Source organism: Mastigoproctus giganteus, chromosome 5, assembly GCF_048544385.1.
Source record: "Mastigoproctus giganteus isolate SK-2022 chromosome 5, ASM4854438v1, whole genome shotgun sequence".
Taxonomy (NCBI): domain Eukaryota; kingdom Metazoa; phylum Arthropoda; class Arachnida; order Uropygi; family Thelyphonidae; genus Mastigoproctus; species Mastigoproctus giganteus.
The window spans coordinates 36,033,958-36,054,441 of NC_143579.1; the positions used below are offsets into that span (position 1 = coordinate 36,033,958).

The 20,484-nt window shown below is 39.6% G+C and overlaps 1 protein-coding gene across 2 annotated transcripts in view; it reads left to right on the top strand.

The window, feature by feature from the left end:
* The window catches only part of LOC150085302 (ATP-dependent DNA/RNA helicase DHX36-like), a 458,954-nt gene that overhangs the window by 372,585 nt on the left and 65,885 nt on the right, over window positions 1–20,484 (top strand). For both annotated transcript variants that reach the window (XR_016546967.1, XM_090373980.1), the window contains exon 20: window positions 1,533–1,610. Coding sequence is in view for 1 of the 2 variants with exons in the window: in XM_090373980.1 (XP_090230106.1) it covers window positions 1,533–1,610 (78 nt within the window). In the remaining variant the exon portion in view is untranslated. The remainder of the gene's footprint in view (window positions 1–1,532; window positions 1,611–20,484) is intronic.

Here is a 20,484-nt window from a genome sequence, read left to right on the forward strand (position 1 = left end):
TTTCCAGTCCTGCAGTGTCCAACCAACATGTTGTTGACATCATAACATTCACCGTTGACAATGATGAGTGAAGAGGAGAGGGTGTCTCTTGGGTTGTCTGCTGTGGAATCCCATGTCTTAGTGTGCAGCACATCATTATTTGGGATATTGTTCTTGCATTCCTCATATTGTACTGCAATGTCAACTGTTGCACAGTGATCTGCCATTGAGCCTGTAAAATTCACTGTGCCCTTTGCTCACTATGAACATCCACTTTGCATAATCCTTTACAGTTTTTTCAGCAGGAAGTTGTTTGACATTTCAACACCATTCTTTGTACACCTTAATCACAGTGGATCGTGAGCAACTGACACAACACATTGTTTCCGATATGGAAGCATCCCCCTAATGCATGTGCTCCAGCAGTCATGCCCTTTTGAAACTTCATGATATCTTTACTAGTAACTTTGTCACTTTGACTTGCACAACCAGATGCAAATTACTACTGCTCTGGCATACAAAGCTGTTTGGCTTTTTATACTGTGAGCTATGCAGCATAGTCCATTATGGATGGGGTGATCACTTATCAGTGATCACTGAACATGTATTCGTAGACTGACATTACCCCCCCCCCCTCCAGTTGATGTGTTCAAGTAGCCTGTTATATTCATAGTAAATTTGATTTTAATCAGACTCTTTGTTATTAACCAGACTTTTTAAACAGAAATGTTATTAAGGTAGGAGGGGATGCAGACACAGATTTTGGAAAATAAACTAAAAAACTTGACAGTTTTTGGATCTAAATGGCTAAATTGGCTGTGATCTTTCTGCAGATTTAAATTTTTTTGAATCTTATCAGGATTGTTTGTTTGTTTGTTATTTGGTTTTTAGGAGCATTAGCAACTAAGGCCATATTGCTCCAGGGATATGTGGTCGTCATTCCCTGACCTTTCCACATCCTCCATATTTGGTGGTCACGGGCTCGAACCCTGGTCTAATCAAGAAGCCTGTGCTACGCACTGCTGCTCCTACCCACCTGGCTACGGAGGCACCCGAATCTTATCAGGAAAATTTGAAGAGTTAGCATAATTCCTTATCAAGGGATGAATCATTCATAATGCTTATTTAACAAAAGTTGCTTGCTTTTCTTTTCACTTTTGATTTCTGATGTATCATCTGTAATTTTGCTTTTTCTAAAATATGTAACTTTAAAAATAACATTGTATTTGTATCTAATTAGAATTTTTTCTGTTTTCTTCTTTCATGATTTTTTCCAATCATTTCTGTTTAAGATTACAGACATCTTTTAGACATTTGTAATCTCAAAGTATGAACCTCAGCTGTAATGTATCATTAATCTAGAATAAAAATTATACCTCTTTAGTACATTGCTAATTATATACTGTAGTATATTAGGTTAATAGTTCATACTAGAAATTCAGCTTTTATTTTATTACAGATATATGCATCAGTGTGTATGTAGCACAAAAACATGAATATACATGCTTTTGTATCATGGGTTGATTTTTTTAATAATGTCTCTTATTCCATAGGGTTGGGAAGAAGCTGAATGCAGAGGATATGGACGGCAGTATTGCTGGCAAAATTTTCTTTCATACAGTACTCTGAAAGTAAGAAATATTTACTACAGTTTACATAAAGTATAGCTATGATTTTTTGACCAAGAATAATTGAATGTGTTGTATTTTTGTTTGTAGATGGAATGCATCACTTCAAGCATTATTGCAGCAATAGTGCACCAGAACAAACACAAAAATGTGAATACATTTTTAAATACAGTCAGTCCTTGTATAACACAATAGTTGTGTTCCTAGAAACCCTCGTGCAATGCAAAATTGTGCAATATAAACAACAGGCCCTATGGGAAAAATAGGGTTAGGTACCAACCACCCAAGAATGAACACACATTTGTAACCAAAACATTACCAAACACAATAAATAATCATAAGAAAATACTTATGTATTTTATTACATAATAAAATATTGCTAGTGCTTTTGCTTCTATCATAAGCAAATTTGTTCTTTGTTTGATTTTCTATCCAAACAGATGACAGCCATTCCATCTCTTCCAATTCTTTGTGTATTGATCCAATAGATTTTAATTACACTTTGAGTTGTTCCTGCTATGAAAGTTGTTTTTATTTTCTTTGCATTCTTTCTAATTCTCGGCGTTGCCTCATTTAAGCCTGTAGCACGTGCAATATCACATGGTCTTTCACAATTTCATATTTTTTCTCTATCGACAGAAGCGGACTGGCCATAAACTTTATTGGGGAAACCCCAGTGTGCCGGAGGCCAGTGTGATTTTGGCCATAAACGCTAGTATGAGGCCGCTACAAATTTTCCCAGGTAAGAATTTTTGACCCAGTCCGCCTCTGAGTATTGATATTGCTTTTCTTTTTCTCTCAGAATCTGTAGTGTCTTCACCAGGACGCTTCCTGTTCACACCTTTTAAGAATTTCTCATTTTTAGGGAATAAAGCACAATTACAAAATGAGGAGGCACGCTTGATACACATAAACAAAGCTGCGCGCATGTGGCAACTGAATAAACAACACTGTAAAGGCAGAGACACTATTAACACCTCACTAGCTCACATTTCTGGAGGTTACTACCATAAAACAATAAAAACAATTTCCAGTTGTGTTTCTGCTAGTGGAATCTGTTATAAATGGGTAGTAAACTCGATCTAATTGCATTTGCGATAATAACAATAGCTGGAATTGTGTGGGTTTTTACGTTATTATGGTGAAATGTGTTTCCCGTTCACTGATACTGTATAAAATCAAATACTCTACATTTTCAGAATCTTCTCTTCATTCCTATGTTGTGTTCAGTTGGGGTGATTCCGCGTTCAACTGCCATTTCGTGTAAACACAAAGGCGAATCATGCATAAGCGAATTCGGTTCGTGTTATATACAATATCATTCCCCTATTTATAAATCATGTATGATTGAATTCGTGTAGTATAAACACTTATTATACGAGGACTGACTGTACAAATAAAAGTGGAACCAAATGTTCATTATTTATAAAAAAAAAAAAATCCAACAATGATGATTGATATCATAAAAAGTTATGCAACCTGTTGCAACTTGCGAATCAGGTATTTAAATTGTAATAATCTATTTTACAGACATTCTATATTTTACATTTATTGCTTCCACTATAAATTTCAACATAGTCATTATTATGGAAATGTCAAAAAAATGCTGTTTAGATGATCCTCTTAGGCAGAAATTAAAAGAGAAAAATGGAGACAAAACATAGTTAAGCCAAAATTTGCCAGTTGCTAAATGTGACCAATAGCATTATAAAAGCATTATGGAACTGGTTTCAATATACACTGACGATTGTTTAAAATCTGTCTGAGGACATCCTTATGTTATATCCTCACAAGATGAGCACTACTGTCCCTAACTGCTCCACAGTGCAACTTTTTTCAGAGATTGCTGGACCTTCAGGAAGGCTTGTATTACTGTTGTGGTTACAAGTGGGCCCTATGACCATCTAATGAAAGGGTTATTTCACAGGAAGGTTGGGGATTCATACACAAAACATAACTGTATTTCTATTTCTCTTGACTCTCCACATTGCAGATGACATGTCAGTTGGTGGTGACCTAAGACCATTGATACTGAGTAGAACGTGCCATTTGATTCTGCTGCTGTCATCATATCCTGGTTCTACATCAGAATGGAGCAAATAGAACCAGAATTTATTGGACCAGGCAACCTTTTAGCATTAGCATTAGTAGAGGCATTTGATGCAAGAAAGCAAGCTTATGCAGCATCAGCCAAAAAAAAAAAAAAAAAACCGCTTCCACTTCACCCCTCTTCGTTCAAAATACCTGTCCAGCTGAGCCTTAAACTTATTTAGGCTATCAACCTCCACCACAAGGGATGGAAGTCTGTTCCACCAACCAACCACCCGCTGGCTAAAGGCAAATTTCCGCACGTCTATCCTACATCTGTCTTTCCTCAATTTGAATTTATGCCCTCTCAGGTGATTTTTCTGAGCTAGAGGAAGAATCCCATCAGCATTGAGCATGCTTAAACCATTCAAGGCTTTGTACACCTCTATCAGATCACCTCGCTAGTGCCTAGTCTCCAGACACTGTAATTTGCAAAACTTAAGCCTTTCTTCGTAAGAGCACCCCTTTGTTCCATTCACTAATCTTGTAGCCCTTCTCTGTACTCGTTCCAGCAGCTCTACATCCTTCTTGAAATGAGGCCTCCAGACCTGGTACTCTAGGTGTGGCCTGACCATTGCCTTATACAATGGAATAATCACCTCCTTATCCCTGCTGGAAAAATTCCTATATATCATTGACAATACTCCATGAGCTACTCTTGCAGCCTGTCTGCACTGCTCAGAGAACTTCATATCTGCCTGCACAACCACCCCCAAGTCCCTTTCATTCTCTACCACTGTCAGTGTAGTACCACAGAGTTGATACGTTGCTCTGGGGTTGCTGTTTCCCATGTGTAGTACTTTACATTTGTCAATGTTAAACTTCATTTGCCACCTCTCAGCCCATCTGCTCAACCTTTCCAGATCCTGTTGTAGCAGCATAGTATCAGTAATGTCCTTGACAACCCTGCCAACCTTTGTATCATCTGCAAACTTGGACATTAAGCTTGATATACCATCATCAATATCATTTATAAATACAGAAAACAATAATGGACCCAACACTGAGCCCTGAGGGACTCTACTAATAACATTAGTCCACGATGAGCAGTGTCCATTGATTACCACTCTCTGTCTTCTCCCCCTCAACCACCCCTTTATCCATAGCAGCAATTTGCCTCCAGTGTCACACTGCTCCAATTTGTGTAGCAGTCTTCCATGTGCAACAGTATCAAAAGCCTTTCTAAGATCCAAGTATATAATATCAAAGTTATTCCCTGCATCCAGTTCTTTTGTGACTGCATCATAGTATCCAATCAAGTTGGTCAGGCAAGACTTCCCCTTAACAAAACCATGCTGTGTCTGAGCTATAACTGAAGTCTTGACTAAATGATCCTGCAGTGCTTCTTTAACCAGTGCCTCCATTAATTTTCCTGGAACAGAAGTTAAGCTCACAGGTCTATAATTACTTGTGTCAGCCTTTGATCCTCCTTTGTGAATTGGGGTCACAGCTGCACATTTCCAGTCTGTGGGTACCTCCCCTGAGTCCAAGGAAGCTCTCATAATTATGGCTAAGGGTTTGCTTACTTCCTTTGCTGCCTCCTTTAATATAACTGGATAGATCCCATCCATCCCGGGTGCCTTTCTTGTGTTTATCTTCAACAGTTTCTCCTCCACTTTACTCCCAGTTATTTCAAGATTCTGTAGCTTACTGCTAGAGTTGAATACACCTCTGGCATTCCCCTTGCTGAATAACTCCTCATGTGTGAATGTCGATGCAAAATATTCATTTAGTTTGTTAGCTACCTGAGCAGAATCATCAACAGTTGACCCATCAATATCAAGTGGACCAATCTGATTCATCCCCTTCGTTCTAGAGTTTACATAAGTAAAGAACTCTTTGCTGTTTTTCTTTGCATCCCTTGCCAAGGATTTCTCGTAATCTGCCTTCACCTGCCTAACCTCCTTTGTAACTTAGTTGCATATCAACTTGTATCTATCATAGGCTTCTGTGTCGTGTTAATTTGTAAGTATCCCATGCATTTTTCTTCTCTGCTATATGCCTCATTAGTTCATCTGACATCCATTTTGGCCTAAACCTTGAACAATATTTCTTAGTTGGTATGTAAAGCCTAGTAGCTTCCAAGATAAGTTCTTTGAATGCTTCCCATTTTGAATTTGCTGTTGGTAACATCATCAGTTGGTCCCACTGTATAGAATTTAAATACTGTCTCAGTCCATCGTAGTCGCCTTTACGGAAGCAATAACCCTTCCCTTTACCCCTAATGGTAGTTACCTCTTTGAGTAAATCCCACTTCAGCACACTGTGATCACTGCCACCTAGTGGTTCATTTATCTGCAGATTCTTAATGCATGAAGAATCACTGCTGATAATCAAATTAAGAGTATTACTCCCTCTAGTTGCCTCCCGAACATGCTGATGTAGAAAACAATCATCCAATAAATCCACAAAAGCCTTGCTAGTGTGTGAGTAACCAGCCCCCAAATTCCAGTCAATATCTGGGAAATTAAAATCTCCCATTATAAGACTCTCTGATTTACTGGCCCACTCTATTTCCCTGTACAGTTCCTTATTATACTCATCAGAGTCATTAGGCCTATAGCACACTCCTACTCTCAATTTTGATCTCCCAATGCTTATGTCACACCAAACTGACTCAACACTGCACTGTCTGGCGATGTCGACTGGCTTCACTTCCTTGGTTTTTATGTGTTTCTTAACTTTTTTTTTTTTTTTTTTTTTTTGATTTGGTAGTTGTTGGCGCATCGGCTTCTGTGGCCATATTGCACCTCCCAAGGTTTTTGCAGTACTTTGATCCAAGCCCGAGGCGGGAATCGAACCCGCGACCTTTGGGTTGCCGGGTAGGTACTTTACCCACTCGGCTAGCCCGGTCGGCGTTTCTTAACTAATAGCATAACCCCTCCCCCCTTCCTATCCTGTCTATCCTTTCTGTAGACGTTGTACTCCCCAAATTGCAGTTCTGCATCCCTTATATCTATGTGACACCACGTCTCTGATATCCCAACAATATCTGCCTTTGATGTTTTGAGAAATACCTCAAATTCATCAAATTTATTTACTAAACTCCTAGCATTGGTGTACATGCAAGTATACCTGCACCTGTTTCTATTCTTACCTACCCTAACACAACCCATGTGTTTACTTGTACCGCAATGGCTCCCAGCAGTCTCTGAAATAACATGCATCTTGTTTTTCAGGCTTCTGCTCATTCTAATAGAAGCAGTGCAAGAATCTCTTTCACCTCTGCCAGTGGCTACTGTCAATCTATTGATCTTTGTCTCCCCCCAAGCTAGCAGTTTTCCGACCCACCTAACACTGCCTCGATAGCATCAGCAAATATTCTTGCACCCTTTCTATTTAAGTGTATCCCATCCCTGTAGAAGCAATCTCTCCTGTTAACAAGTACAGTCCAGGCTGAAAAAAATTCTACCCCTTGAGTCTTGCACAATCTTTCCTTTTTCCTCTACTCTATTGTAGCTGCTTGTTTTCAGCTTACAAAAGCAGAACCTTAGTAGGTCCTCTGCTGCTATACTGCATCCATGACAGCATTGTGTTGTGCATTTTTATATATCTCTCTACACACCACTGCTCTGTCATTTAATTAATTGTCCTGTCTGTTAGACAACACATTTCTTTTTGTCCTCTGTACAACACAGTAGTCCTGTGTCCTCCAGCCACAGGACTACTTTGCTGGCTAGTCATATTCTGGTCATTTTATTATTCTCAGTACACTTGAGACATTGTGCACGAAAATCCTTGCAGGATTGCAGTATCTGTGAATTTTGCACCTGCATATCTAGTTTTTATACTATCATATTTCACAAAACCACTTAGTCTGTGCTTTTGGTACATTCTCTCTTTGAATTGTGCAAACCCACACATACGAGGTGCGGGCCACGAGTTTCCAGACTAGAGCAATAAAATTAATTTAGGTTTATGTTAGTTAGGTGCTGGCATTGTCCTCTTCAGAGTATATATATTGATTCCAGCACTTCTCCCACTGTTTGAAGCATCTGTGAAACTCCTGTTTTGTGCTATTGTCATCTTGGATCTCTGGGTTGTCTGAATCTTTGTCCTTTTAATTGGGTTTTCATTTTGGGAAAGAGGAAGAAGTCACAAGAGGCCAGGTCAGAAGAATAGAGGGTGTGTGAGACTATCACCAGTTTGTTATTGGCTGAAAACTGCTGAACTGACAAAACCATGTGGACTGATGCATTGTTATGATGCAGAAGCCAATCCTGAGTGCTTCATTTGTGTGGGTGTTTTTATCTGACATCCTCCCTCAAAGGCCTTAGGACATCAATGTAGAACTGGTGATTTACAGTTTGACCCATCAGAAGGAACTCTGATGAACAATTCCCTCATTGTTGAGAAAAACAACCTACATGCTCTTGACATTTGATATCTGACCTACCTTGCCTTTTTTTGGATGTAGGGATGATGGACTTTTTTACTGGGAGGTCTGCACCTTTGTTTCTGGGTCCTAAAATATTGATATTAATAACCACCTGTTAATACTAATAACAGGTTATTAGTATTAACAGTGGCAAATGATACAAGAAAGCAAACTTATACAGCATTAGCCAAAAAAAAAAAAAAGCAGCACCTCCCAACCAACCAGTCTGATTGCTGATGTTTTGTTCCCCATCCTTTTCTTTTTGTTCATGATCTGCATTAGTTTGTTGTAGCACATGTGTATATGTTGCACCTCTGCAGTATATAATGGTAGATTAGTATTAGCATTAGTAAAGGCATATGATGCAAGAAAGCAAGCTTATGCAGCATCAGCTGGGAAAAACCTTCCCATTTCACCCATCCATTCACTTTAAAAGTTTTTCCAGTTCTTCCTTGAATTTATTTAAGCTATCAACTTCCACAATAACAAATGGAAGTTTGTTTCAGCAATCAGCCACCAGCTGGCAAAAGGCAAATTTCAATTCTGTATCTATTCTGCAACTGGCTTTTCTCAGTTTGAATTTATGCACCCTCATGTGCATAATCTGAGCAACAGGAAGAATCCCATCAGCATTGAGCTTACTCAAACCATTCAAGGTTTTATAAACCTCAATCAGATCACCTCATAGGTAATTAGTCTCCAGATGCTGCAGTTTACAGAACTGAAGCCTTTCCTGCTAAGACACCCCTATTGCTCTCCCCACTAATCTCATTGCTCTTTTCTGCACCCTTTTCAACAGACTCATATCCTTCCTAAAATGAGACTTACAGACTTGTATTCTGTATTGAAGATGTGGCCTAACCATTGGTTTATTCAGTGGGATAATCACATTCTTATCCATTAGCAAAGTTTTTCCTTGAATTTATTCCTGTATATCATTCACCAAACCCTGCATTGCTCACAGCACTTCACATCTGACTGCACAATTATCCCCAGGTCCAGGTCTTTTTTGCTTTGTACTACCCTGAGTGTAGTACCAGAGTATTCAAAGATTGACATGCCAGTTAGTACATTAATTTTGCATTACTGCTCCCCATATGCAGTACCTTGCATTTGTAAATGCAAGGTACTGCATATGTTGAAGTTGCATTTGTAACTTCAACTACCATTTCTCAGCTCATATAATACCTAGTTTTTTTTAAATCTTGTTTCAGTAGCTTACCCTGATTATTGTCATTAACCACCCTGCCAACCTTGTAACCTCTGCAAACTTAGACACTACTTGTTAATGTTGGATGAATAAAGAGCTGGATAGCTTAATTGAGCAGAAAAAGATAGTATGAGAGGACTGCAGAGTGACAAAATGTACTTAGGTCTATAAGAGAAATAAGTTCATCTGTAATGCTAGCAGAGAAGGGATAAGGATGTTGTTATTATTTATATAGTGTATTATCACTAAGTCCGGTAGTATGGTGTATTATTATTTTTGTATAGGTATGTGTGTTTATAGATTGATTTGCATGCTCACAGGAATGAAACCTTATCCTTTCAAAATGACTACAACCCCAATTGAGGAAGTCCCTAATGAGATTCAAACTGAGAACCTCCCCAAATAAATTAGAAGTTTCAAAAGCCTTATATTTTCATGGAGGACACAAAGCATCAGGATTTTTTCACAAAGATTTGTTGTGAGAAATCACAGCTGAGAGAGAGAGAGAGAGAGAGAGAGAGAGAGAGAGAGAGAGAGAGAGAGAGAGAGAGAGAGAGCAAGCAAAGAATAGGTTACAGAAAAGTCTTAGATAATCCACCTGATGTTGCCTGGAATGTGTAGTTTAAATTGATCTTTATTGAGAACCTGCACGATGAGGAGAAACTGTGCTAATGAAATTAGCAGTATTAGTATGTGCCATGTGGAGCAAGGAAACTCCTAAAAAATAAAAAGGGTGAATTGAAATTAAAAAAATAATAATAGATAAAGAAACCACCTATTTAACATCTTCCTAACATATGTGTCTATCCAGCTGACCTTTGAATTTTCCCATCCTTTCAACTGCATGGAGGTAACTTATTGCAGTAATTAATAACTCATTGACTAAAAGGAAACTCTCTGCAGTCCAATATAAACTTCTTCCCCTGTGATTTTAGATTGTTGGACCTAGGTCTGGAATCATTTATAACAGTGAAAATTCTATCCTCATTCATTTTACTTGCACCTTTCAGAGCGTTATACACCTCGGGTCAAATTTCCTCTTAGTTTCCAAGCTCCATAGTCCACATAACTGTCTTTCCTTGTACAAATGCCTTTTGCTGATCTCACTAGGTGCATCGCCTGTCTCTGGACTTTAATGAAGCATGTCTTTATTTAGGTTCAGTCTCTACACTTAATTCCAGACGTTTGTTTGTTGTTTGTTTATTTGGTTTTTAGGAGCATTAGCAACTAAGGCCATATTGCTCCGAGGATATGCGGTGGTCATTCCCTGACTTTTCCGCATCCTCCGTATTTGGTAGTCACGGGCTCGAATCCCGGTCTAATCAAGAAGCGAGTGCTACGCACTGCTGCTCCTGCCCACCTGGCTGCTGAGGTGGCCTTATTTCAGATGCAGTCTTACAGTTGCCTTATGTAGTGAGATTATGATGTTTCTATTCCTACAAGCAAATGTATGATACGGCATCGATAGGACACCATGGACCTGTATCGCAGCCTGTCTACAATACTTGGAGAACTTCATGTCTGACTGTATCATAACTCCCAAACCCCTTTATTTCTATAAGTTATTTTGGGTTTGCTATTCCACACCTGCTATTAAAACATAGCTGTCACTTTCTGACCATCCCTGAGAACTGAGTCATTCTAAAACTCTGTTTCGCAGTGATCAATTACTCTCCTGATCTTCACATCTTCTGCAAATTTTGACATCATGCCCTTGTATCTCTTTGTCGATGTTATTTAGGAAAACCAAAAACGGCAGTAGTACAGTACTGATTCTTGGAAAACTTCAATTTCTATGCTAGCCCAATCTAAAGAGCAACCATCCTGTATTCTCTTTAAGGATTTTCATTCTTATCCCATCCTTATCCCTATTCCGAATATTTTCCAGCTTGTACCCTAACCTCTTATGCAGTAATGAGTCAACTGCTTTGTTGAAATTCAAATAAACAATGTATAAATCTTTTACTACATCCAGCTCATGAATGACTCTGGCAAAATAGCTCCAAATTTGGTAAATATGATTTCATCTTTGCAGTATCATGCTGTTTCATGCAAAATTTAATTTCTGTCTAAATGTCCCTTTATTACACTATCGATTGCGTTCCATGATTTTATACAGTGAGATCAATTGATGCTGTTTAAAACATCGAATTCTAAATGGGAAGCCTTCAAGGAATTAATCTTGGAAGCTACTAGGCTTTTCATACCAACTAAGAAATGCTGTTCAAGATATACACCTAAATGGATGTCAGATGAACTAACGAGGCTTGTGGCAGAGAAGAAAAATGTGTGGGATGCATTATAAATTATCAGGTGACACAGAAGCCAATGGCAGATATAAGCTAGTCTGTAATCAAGTCACAAGGGAGGTTAGGCAAGTGAAGGCTGATTACGAGAGATCCTTCCCATAGGGTGCAAAGAAAAACAACAAAGACTTCTTTACTTATGTAAACTCTAGAAGGAGGGGAATGAATCAGATTGGTCCACTTGATGTTGGTGGTTCGACTGTTGATGATCCTGCTCAGATAGCTGATAAACTGAATAAGTATTTTCCATCTTCATTCACACATGAGGAATTCTGTAAGGAAGGAGAGGACAGAAGTTAACTAAACTCAACAGAGAGCTAAATGATGTAATAATGGCGAGCAAAGTTGAGGAGAAATTGTTGAAGTTAAACATAAAAAAGGTACCTGGGGTGGATGGTATCTACCCAGTTATATCAAAGGAGACAGAAAAGGAAGTGAGCAAACCCTTAGCCATAATTATGAAAGCTTCCTTGGACTCAGGGGAAGTCCCCATGGACTGGAGATGTGCAGATGTATCCCCAATTCACAATGGGGGTTCAAAGGTTGACACAAATAATTATAGACCTGTTAGTTTAACTTCTGTTCCAGGGAAAATAATTTAGTCACTGGTTAAAGAAGTGATGCAGGATCACCTAGACAAGACTGCAGTAATAGTTCAGACACAGCATGAGTTTGTTAAGGGGAAGTCTTGTATGACCAATTTGATTGGATACTACGATGTGGTCACAAAGGAACTGGATGCAAAAATAATTTTGATATATATTTGGATTTCAGGAAAGCTTTTGATACTGTTGCACATGGAAGACTGCTTTACAAATTGGAGCACTGTGGCATTAAGGGCAAGTTGCTGCAATGGATAAAGGGATGGTTGAGTGGGAAACGGCAGAGAGTGGTGATAAATGGACACTGCTCTACATGGACTGATGTTATTAGTGGAGTTCTCCTGGGTTCGGTGCTGGGACATTGTTCTTTTTATCAATGATATCAATGAAGGTATAACAGGCTTAATATCCAATTTGCAGATGATACAATGGTTGGTAGGGTTGTTAATGACAGTAAAGACAGTATGTTACTGCTACAATATCTAGAAACTTTAGGCAGATGGGCTGCGAAGTGGCAACTCAAGTTTAACATTGACAAATGCAAAGTACTGTATATGGGTAGCAGTAAACCAAGAGAAATGCACCAACTGTGTGGTACTATACTCGAGGAAGTGGAGAATGAAAAATACCTGGGGGTAATTGTGCAGTCAGATATCAAGTTCTCTGATCAGTACAGACGGTCTGTCAGAGCAGGTCATGGAGTTTTGTCAATGATATATAGGAATTTTGCTAGCAGAGATAAGGAGGTGATTATTCCCTTGTATAATGCAATGGTCAGGCCACACCTTGAGTACTGCATATAGGTCTGGAGGCCTCATTTTAGGAGGGATGTAGATTTGCTTGAGTGTGTACAGAGAAGGGCAACAAGATTGGTGAGGGGAATGAAGGGATCCTCTTACCAAGAGAGAGACTTAAGTTCTGCAAGTTTCAGTAACAGGAGACTAGGCACCTGCGAGGTGATCTGATTGAGCAGGCTCAGTGCTCATTTGATACTTCCACTTGCTCAGTCTAAGAACCTGAGGGGGGCATAGATTTAAATTTAGGAAAGACAGTTGTAGAATAGATGTGTGGAAGTTTGCCTATAGCCAGCGAGTAGTTGATTGCTGGAACAGACTTCCATCCTTAAATAAATTTAAGGCTGAACTAGAGAAACATTTGGAGTGACCGGATGAGTGAAATGGGAAGGGCTAATTTTTTTTTTTTTTTTTTTTTTGGCTCATGCTATATAAGGTTGATTTCTTGCATCATATGCTTTAACTAATGCTATGATTTTCCTTACCACTTAAGTCAGACCGACTAGTTGGTATTTACACACTTCACTCTTAGACTCCACCATTATTGGCTATACATTGGCATTTCTCCAATGCAAGGGTATCTCTCCAGATTCCTCTGATTTCCTCATAATTAACCTTAATGGTTCATGCACTCTTTTTCTACGTCCTTCAGAATTGCCAGTAAGATAATCATATGAAATTTCAGTATCTCAAATTTCATTCTTTCCAGTTGCTTTTTTGACCATGAAGGATCTTTCTTCTGTAAATATCACTGCAAAGTATCTATTCAGTTCATCTGCAATGTCAGCTGGGTTATCTAAGACTTTTTCAACCCATGGGTCTGATCTGATTTGCAGTTCTCTTTTTTGTATTCATATATGTGAAGAAATCCTTGCCCCCATGCTGGTGAAGAAAGCAAAGAGTGGTCTTTGCTCTCCAGCTATTTATCTACCTTTGCCAGCTATTTTCTCCAGCTATTTATCTACCTTTGCCAGCATAACCTTTCCTGTTGTACTATTATAGATCAGTTTGTAACTGTTAAAAACTCTGTACTTTTAATTGTTCTGTAACTTTTCCATGCCATCTTTTTTCTGCACTATTAAACTGACTAGTTCACTATTCATCCATCATGTAATTCTCCTCATGCTATGCTTTCTTAACAATATATATAATTCAAGACTTCTGTTACTACAGTTTGAAAGGTATAATAATTTGAATGTATTTGTGCTCTGTGGGCTATCTCCCCAATTGAAAGAGACCATGTAGCACCTTAAGCTGTCCCCTTGACATGGGCACCTGTACATGGTAAGGGGACTTCCTAGTAATGTTGCAGAGCTTCCAGATTAACATCACTGTGATCCAACGTCCACAGCCTAGGTTACAGGCTAACATCATAGGAATCCGGCTTTTGCTGTGTGCTGTGACCCATGGAAATTCAGAAAGAGGGATCCTGGTGGTTGAGGGGGCCCAGCTTCAACACACCACTTTGGCTCCTGCTTCAAGAAGGTAGATAGTCCCGGATGGCTTGGCCAAGATCAATTGGCTTGTGGGTTCACCTGTAAAGGTCAACTGTATGAATGCCATGCCCCTACCCTCATGGTCCGACGGACAGGATTCAGACTAGCGGCAGTGTGGGTATAGCATCTGGTAGCCCGTCCCATTTCCAAACACATTTATTGCTTGACAGGTGGTGGGTGTCCCTTTGGGCTCTGTGGTGGGTTATATCAGGTCCAACACCATGTTACTTGATAATTCACTCCACTAGTGAGAAGCCCTTAGGAAAAATAACATCGTCCTTCTTTATCCAGAAGGGTTTGCAAGGGTTGGCTGGCTCTCCTAAATCTGTCAAACAGTGTCATTCAGGTGAAATACTTGTACAGACCAGAAGTGACAAACATTCAGAACAGCTCCTCTGACATCTATTGGGGGAATGCCTATTACAGTTATGCACCACATTAAGCCTTGCATATGCTTGATGTGATACAAAAGACCATGAAACAACATCATGTTCAGCTGCAAAAGCCATCTGCATTTACTGCCAAGGAGAATACCCAGCTTACTCACGAGCATGCTAGAGGTGAAAAGAAGAAAAAGAAATTCAACGACTTAAGGCAGAACTGAAAATATCTTATCAGGAGGCAAGAAAAGTGGTCAACTTATTAATATAAACAAACCCACTTATGCCCAGAAGGTAAAAAGGAGGTGTTCCATTGGAACCAACAAAAATGACTATATCACCAAAAGAGTCATTCACTTCCATTGCACATTACCTCTTAAGCAAGGCACAATATGGCCCTTCCGCCAGAAATAACAATATCAATACCTCTTAAGCTCAAAAAAGCCTGCACAGAAAGCTCAATCAGCTGCCACTCCCATATCGGTACCTCCTAATGCTCCAGTAAAAAAAGTAGAGAATAAGAAGCCTGAAGTAGAAAAGAATAAGAAGCCTGAGGTATCCCCTAGTGTCCAAGAAAATATGGAAGTTTAGGAGAAGGAGGTACCAGATGATTCAGTCCTGGAACTCTGTGCATAGGAGGAAATAGGACACAGGACAATATCCATACTTCTGCAAGAGAGATAAATCCAAGACCGATAAAAGTAAGCCCTCAGAAATTCAGAAGCCGCCTGATGGACCACCAAGCCAAAATAATGGCTAAAATCTTGCAATGAAACTGTCATGGATTCAGGCAAAACAATGATGACATCAAGGCCCTCCTGCAAAAGCATGAGCCAATTTACTTTTACTTACAGGAGACATATTTGAAGGCAAATGAAAACCCTTTCTTTTACAATACCACTATTGTTCGTAAGAACAGAACTGGGGATGGATCTGCTCATGAGTTGTTGCCATCTTTGTAGGCAACCATACCCCATTTCAACCTATTCCGCTCTCCGCCAACATAGAAGCAGTAGCAGTTTGCCTTATGGTAGAGTTTTTATTAACAGTTACTAACGGTCTTCTCAGTTTATTTGCCACCTTGGGCTGACATCTCCCAGAAAGACCTTGATGATATTATTGGGCAGCTGCCTACTCCCGTCTTACTCGTGGATGACTTTAATGGGCAATAACACCTTGTGGGATAGTGCTGACATTAATGGAAGGAGACATGTCACAGAGCACATGCTCACTGACAATGACCTTTCCCTTCTAAATGTGAGAACTAACACCTTTTTTGACATGCCTACCCTTACGTTCTCCGCTATTGATCTCTCTATATGCTTCCCTTCTCTTTTCTTCTCTCACTTGGGAGAACCTCTGCAGAAGTGATCACTTCTCTGTGATAACCAGCCTACTTAGCAGGAGGCCGTGCCTACCTTTTAGGTTACTGCACTGGAAGATTGATCAGGCTGATTGGAATGCCTTTCAACATCTGGCAGACTTTAACATCAGTACAGTCAGTCAGGAGCTATCAATGATGCAGTGGCATACATCATAGAAAATATTTCCAATGCAGCTGCAATTACAATTCTGAAAACATCTACCCAATTTCCGCCATTTCCAATGCCTTGGTGGAATGTTGAATGCACAGCAACAAAAAAAGGCATGAAACAATGCTTGGGGGGGGGGGGTCATTCCAACAATATCCTACCACAGCTAACTTGGCCTGCAAATGTGCACACACAAAAGCATGTGCACTTTTGAAAATATATTCACTATCAGAGCCAAAAGGAATCATGGATCCACTTTACATCCACTATTACCAGTTCGACCAGCACTAAAGTTTGTTGGGACAAAATCCAGAAAATTTAGGATAAATATACATCGTACCCTTCTTCAGGACTGAAGAAGGGTACGATTTCAGACCATTTAATTAGGCTTGAAACATCCATTCAAGATGCTTGTTTGAAACGAGAACACCTGGTGATATGGAAAAAGTGTATGACACAATTTGGAGATTTGGAATTTTAAAAGACCTTTATAGCATCAGCTGGAGAGGTCATCTCCTGGTTTTATCCCATCATTCCTTCCAAGTTCTTGTAGGACCTACCCTCTCTCAGCCTTTTAGCCAAGAGGAGGGAGTAACCCAAGGTTTTAAGTGTTACTTTTTTTGCAATCAAAATGGATCCCATCATGGAACAACTTCCTCCAGCTGTAAACTGTGCCCTCTACGTTGAAGATTTTAGTTGTGATGTTGATGTATGTAGATCATTTTAGTTGTGATGTTGTGTATGTTGATTATTTAGATGATTTCTCAATCTTGCAACGTAAGGGTAATGGAGAGACAATTGCAACATGCCATTGACTGCCTTTGCTCATGGGCAGTGAATAATGGCTTCAGGTTCTTCCTGCAAACGACTGTTTGCATACAGTTTTGCTGCAAATGTAGTCTTCACCCTGAACTGAGACTACGGCAAAATGCTATTCCAGTAGTACCTGAGATTAGATTTTTGGGGCTCGCATTTGATAGAAAGTTAATTCTACAGCACATCTGTAAACTACATGCAAAGTGCATGAGAGGCTTGAATATCCTACATGCAATCTTATATAACTCTTGACCAATACACTTTACTGTGCTTCTATAATACAATCTTAGACTATGGGTATACGCATCTGCTAGACTCAGTATAATCCAATGGTTAGACCCCATCCACCATCAAGCGATTTCGAAATGCATCAAGCGGAGCATTTCGAACATTTCCAGTCCAAAGTTTATGTGTGAGCATATGAGCCATCATTATCGCTTTGTAGGAAACAGTTGTCTCTACATTATGCTTTCAAACTAAAATCCCTGCCAAATCATCCTACATGGACATGTGTTTTTAAGCTACGATGGGAAAATCTTTATAACACCCGTCAGACTGCCAACTGTCCCTTTGGTATTCGTGTCCAAGAGCTTCTCAGAGAGCTTAACATAACCATAGACAATGTTGCACTATCAACAAGGCAACCAATTCCACCCTGGCATATTCGAACACCACTGTGCAACTTCTCTATTAATAAGTGGGGAAAGACCACCACTCTGAACCCTGTATACCAACTCTTTGCTGCCCACCAGTGGCGGATTACCCATTAAGGCAATGAGGCACATGCCTAGGGCCCCAGGCTTTTGGGGGCCCCCCCCAAGCCAAGACATTTTCCTATAGTGTTCTAAAATAGATTAATGTTTTCAGTATACATCATAAAAATCTTGATTCATTTAAGCGAAAATTTAAGCAAAAAATTCAAAAGTACAAAATTTCATTTATTTGCCACCTAACTTTTATTTTTTATTATTATTTTTTTTTTATTATTATTATTTTTTGGGGAGGCCCCCAAATATAATTTGCCTAGGGGCCCCAACTATCCTTAATCCGCCACTGCTGCCCACTGAGCTGAATACTTTGACTTCTTGCCTGTCTTCACTGATGGTTTGAGGTCGGAGTTATCTGTTGGGTCTGCCGCCATCTTCCCAAATAACACTATATTTGAGAAGATACCTGACGAATGCAGCATACACTCAGCAGAGTTGTCGGCGCCTCCGTAGCCAGGTGGGAAGGAGCAGCTAGTGCGTAGCACACGGGCCCCGGGTGCCAAGCGAATTCGAGGTCAAGCTATTTTTCTGCGAAAACAGAGTGCTCATCAAAAGCGATTAAAGTTTTTTCTAATTTCCTACGTTTCTATTAGCAGCTTTATTTCTATATCGTTCTACACTTAAAAGCCACAAGTTAGAACAGAGAAAGGAAACTCACCTTTCTTTATTTATCCATATATTTCTATTTTCGCTAACTAACTAACACTTTAACCGCTTGGCCTCCTAGCGGCACTGCTCCTGCCTCCCCGTGGCGGGGCCGGAAATCTTGGCAAGTAAGACCACTTGCCAAGGGCTAAAAGGAGCAAACATGGCAAACACAGACCATCAGGATATTGAGAACGAAAATCCAAAGAGACAAAAGACTGATCGGATGGAGCAACCTTGCCCATCGTTCTTAATTATCCACTCTCTTACTAGTCAGCCCATTAATAAATTTTCTCCGTTTGTCATACAAAAACATCTGGAGGGTATTGCAGGATCTCCCAAGACGGTGAAGAGACTGCAATCAGGAGACATACTAGTAGAAACCACCAACCACAGACATTCTGAGAAGCTGTTACAGCTTACAAGTTTTGCTGGCATTCCAGTCAAAATATCACCGCACACAACCCTAAATTCATCTAAGGGTGTGATATCCAGTTGGGACTTATTAAACGTTACCGAGGAAGAAATAACCCAAGAGCTGCAGGGACAACACGTAATTGAAGCAAGACGAATAATGATTAAAAAAGATAATGAACTTACACCTACAAGAAATATTATTCTCACCTTCAATACACCCAACTTACCCTCCTCTGTAAAAGCAGGTTATTTACTTTGCCGAATCCGCCCGTACATTCCCAATCCTTTAAGATGTTTTAAATGTCAAAAGTATGGTCACTCACAAACTGTATGCAGAGGAGTTCCTGTCTGTCCCAACTGTGGTTCCTCGGATCACATACAAAGTGACTGTACGACCACTAAAATGACATGTCCAAATTGCAAAGGTGATCATCCTGCCTATTCTAGAACTTGTGAAAAATGGAAAACGGAGAAACAAATTGTAAAATACAAGGTCGAGAACAAAGTGAGTTACCCAGAAGCGAGAAGACTAGTGGCACCTACTATGAATAAAAATATTTCCTATGCTAATGCAGTTAAAAAATACCAAACAGTCTCTACTCAAACTAATGTTACAGTTCCTACTAATATTTCAATTTCAGATTGGGCTAGAACTGTCCTCTCTGTGGAAAAACCAAATGTACCTAAACAACAACCCAAACTCTCAGACCAAGCAAATAATACTCCTCTTACAATACCAGCGGAATCTCCTCCTCCAATGAGTGCTACCACACCATGTATCACAAATTCAAATAGAATCAAAAATAATCGAGACACAACCATGGACACAGATGGAACATCTATAGAGGAAGATCCACTTTTAGAAATCCATGCCGAAGAGGAAGAAATGGACACTGGTCGGCCAGTCTTCCAAAAAAAAGACAAACACAAATTGGAACGCCATAAACCAGTCACTTTCAAAAAGCAGTCAGAATCCGCTCCATCAACTAAACACAAATAATGCCTTGTATTTTACAATGGAACTGCAGAGGCTTTCGTTGCAATACAGTCGATATCCAAGATCTAATAAATCGATTTTCTCCAGTTGCCCTTTGTCTTCAGGAAACTTACTTAACTTTGCAAATTTCTCCTTCGATAAAGAACTATTGCCTTTATCGAAGGGATCGTAATACAGCAAATGCTGCCCATGGTGGTGTAGCGATACTGATTAATTCAATGATCCCAACTAAACATATTCCACTTCACACTGAAATAGAAGCTGTTGCTGTGCGTATAACGCTCCATATTGAAATAACTTTAGTATCAATCTACTTACAGCCAAACCGTACCTACTGTTTAAAAGATCTTGAAGATCTCCTTATACAGATACCTCCACCTCTCTGTATGTTAGGGGACTTCAACGGGCACCACCCCTTATGGGGCGATCCTAAATTAGATAGACGAGGT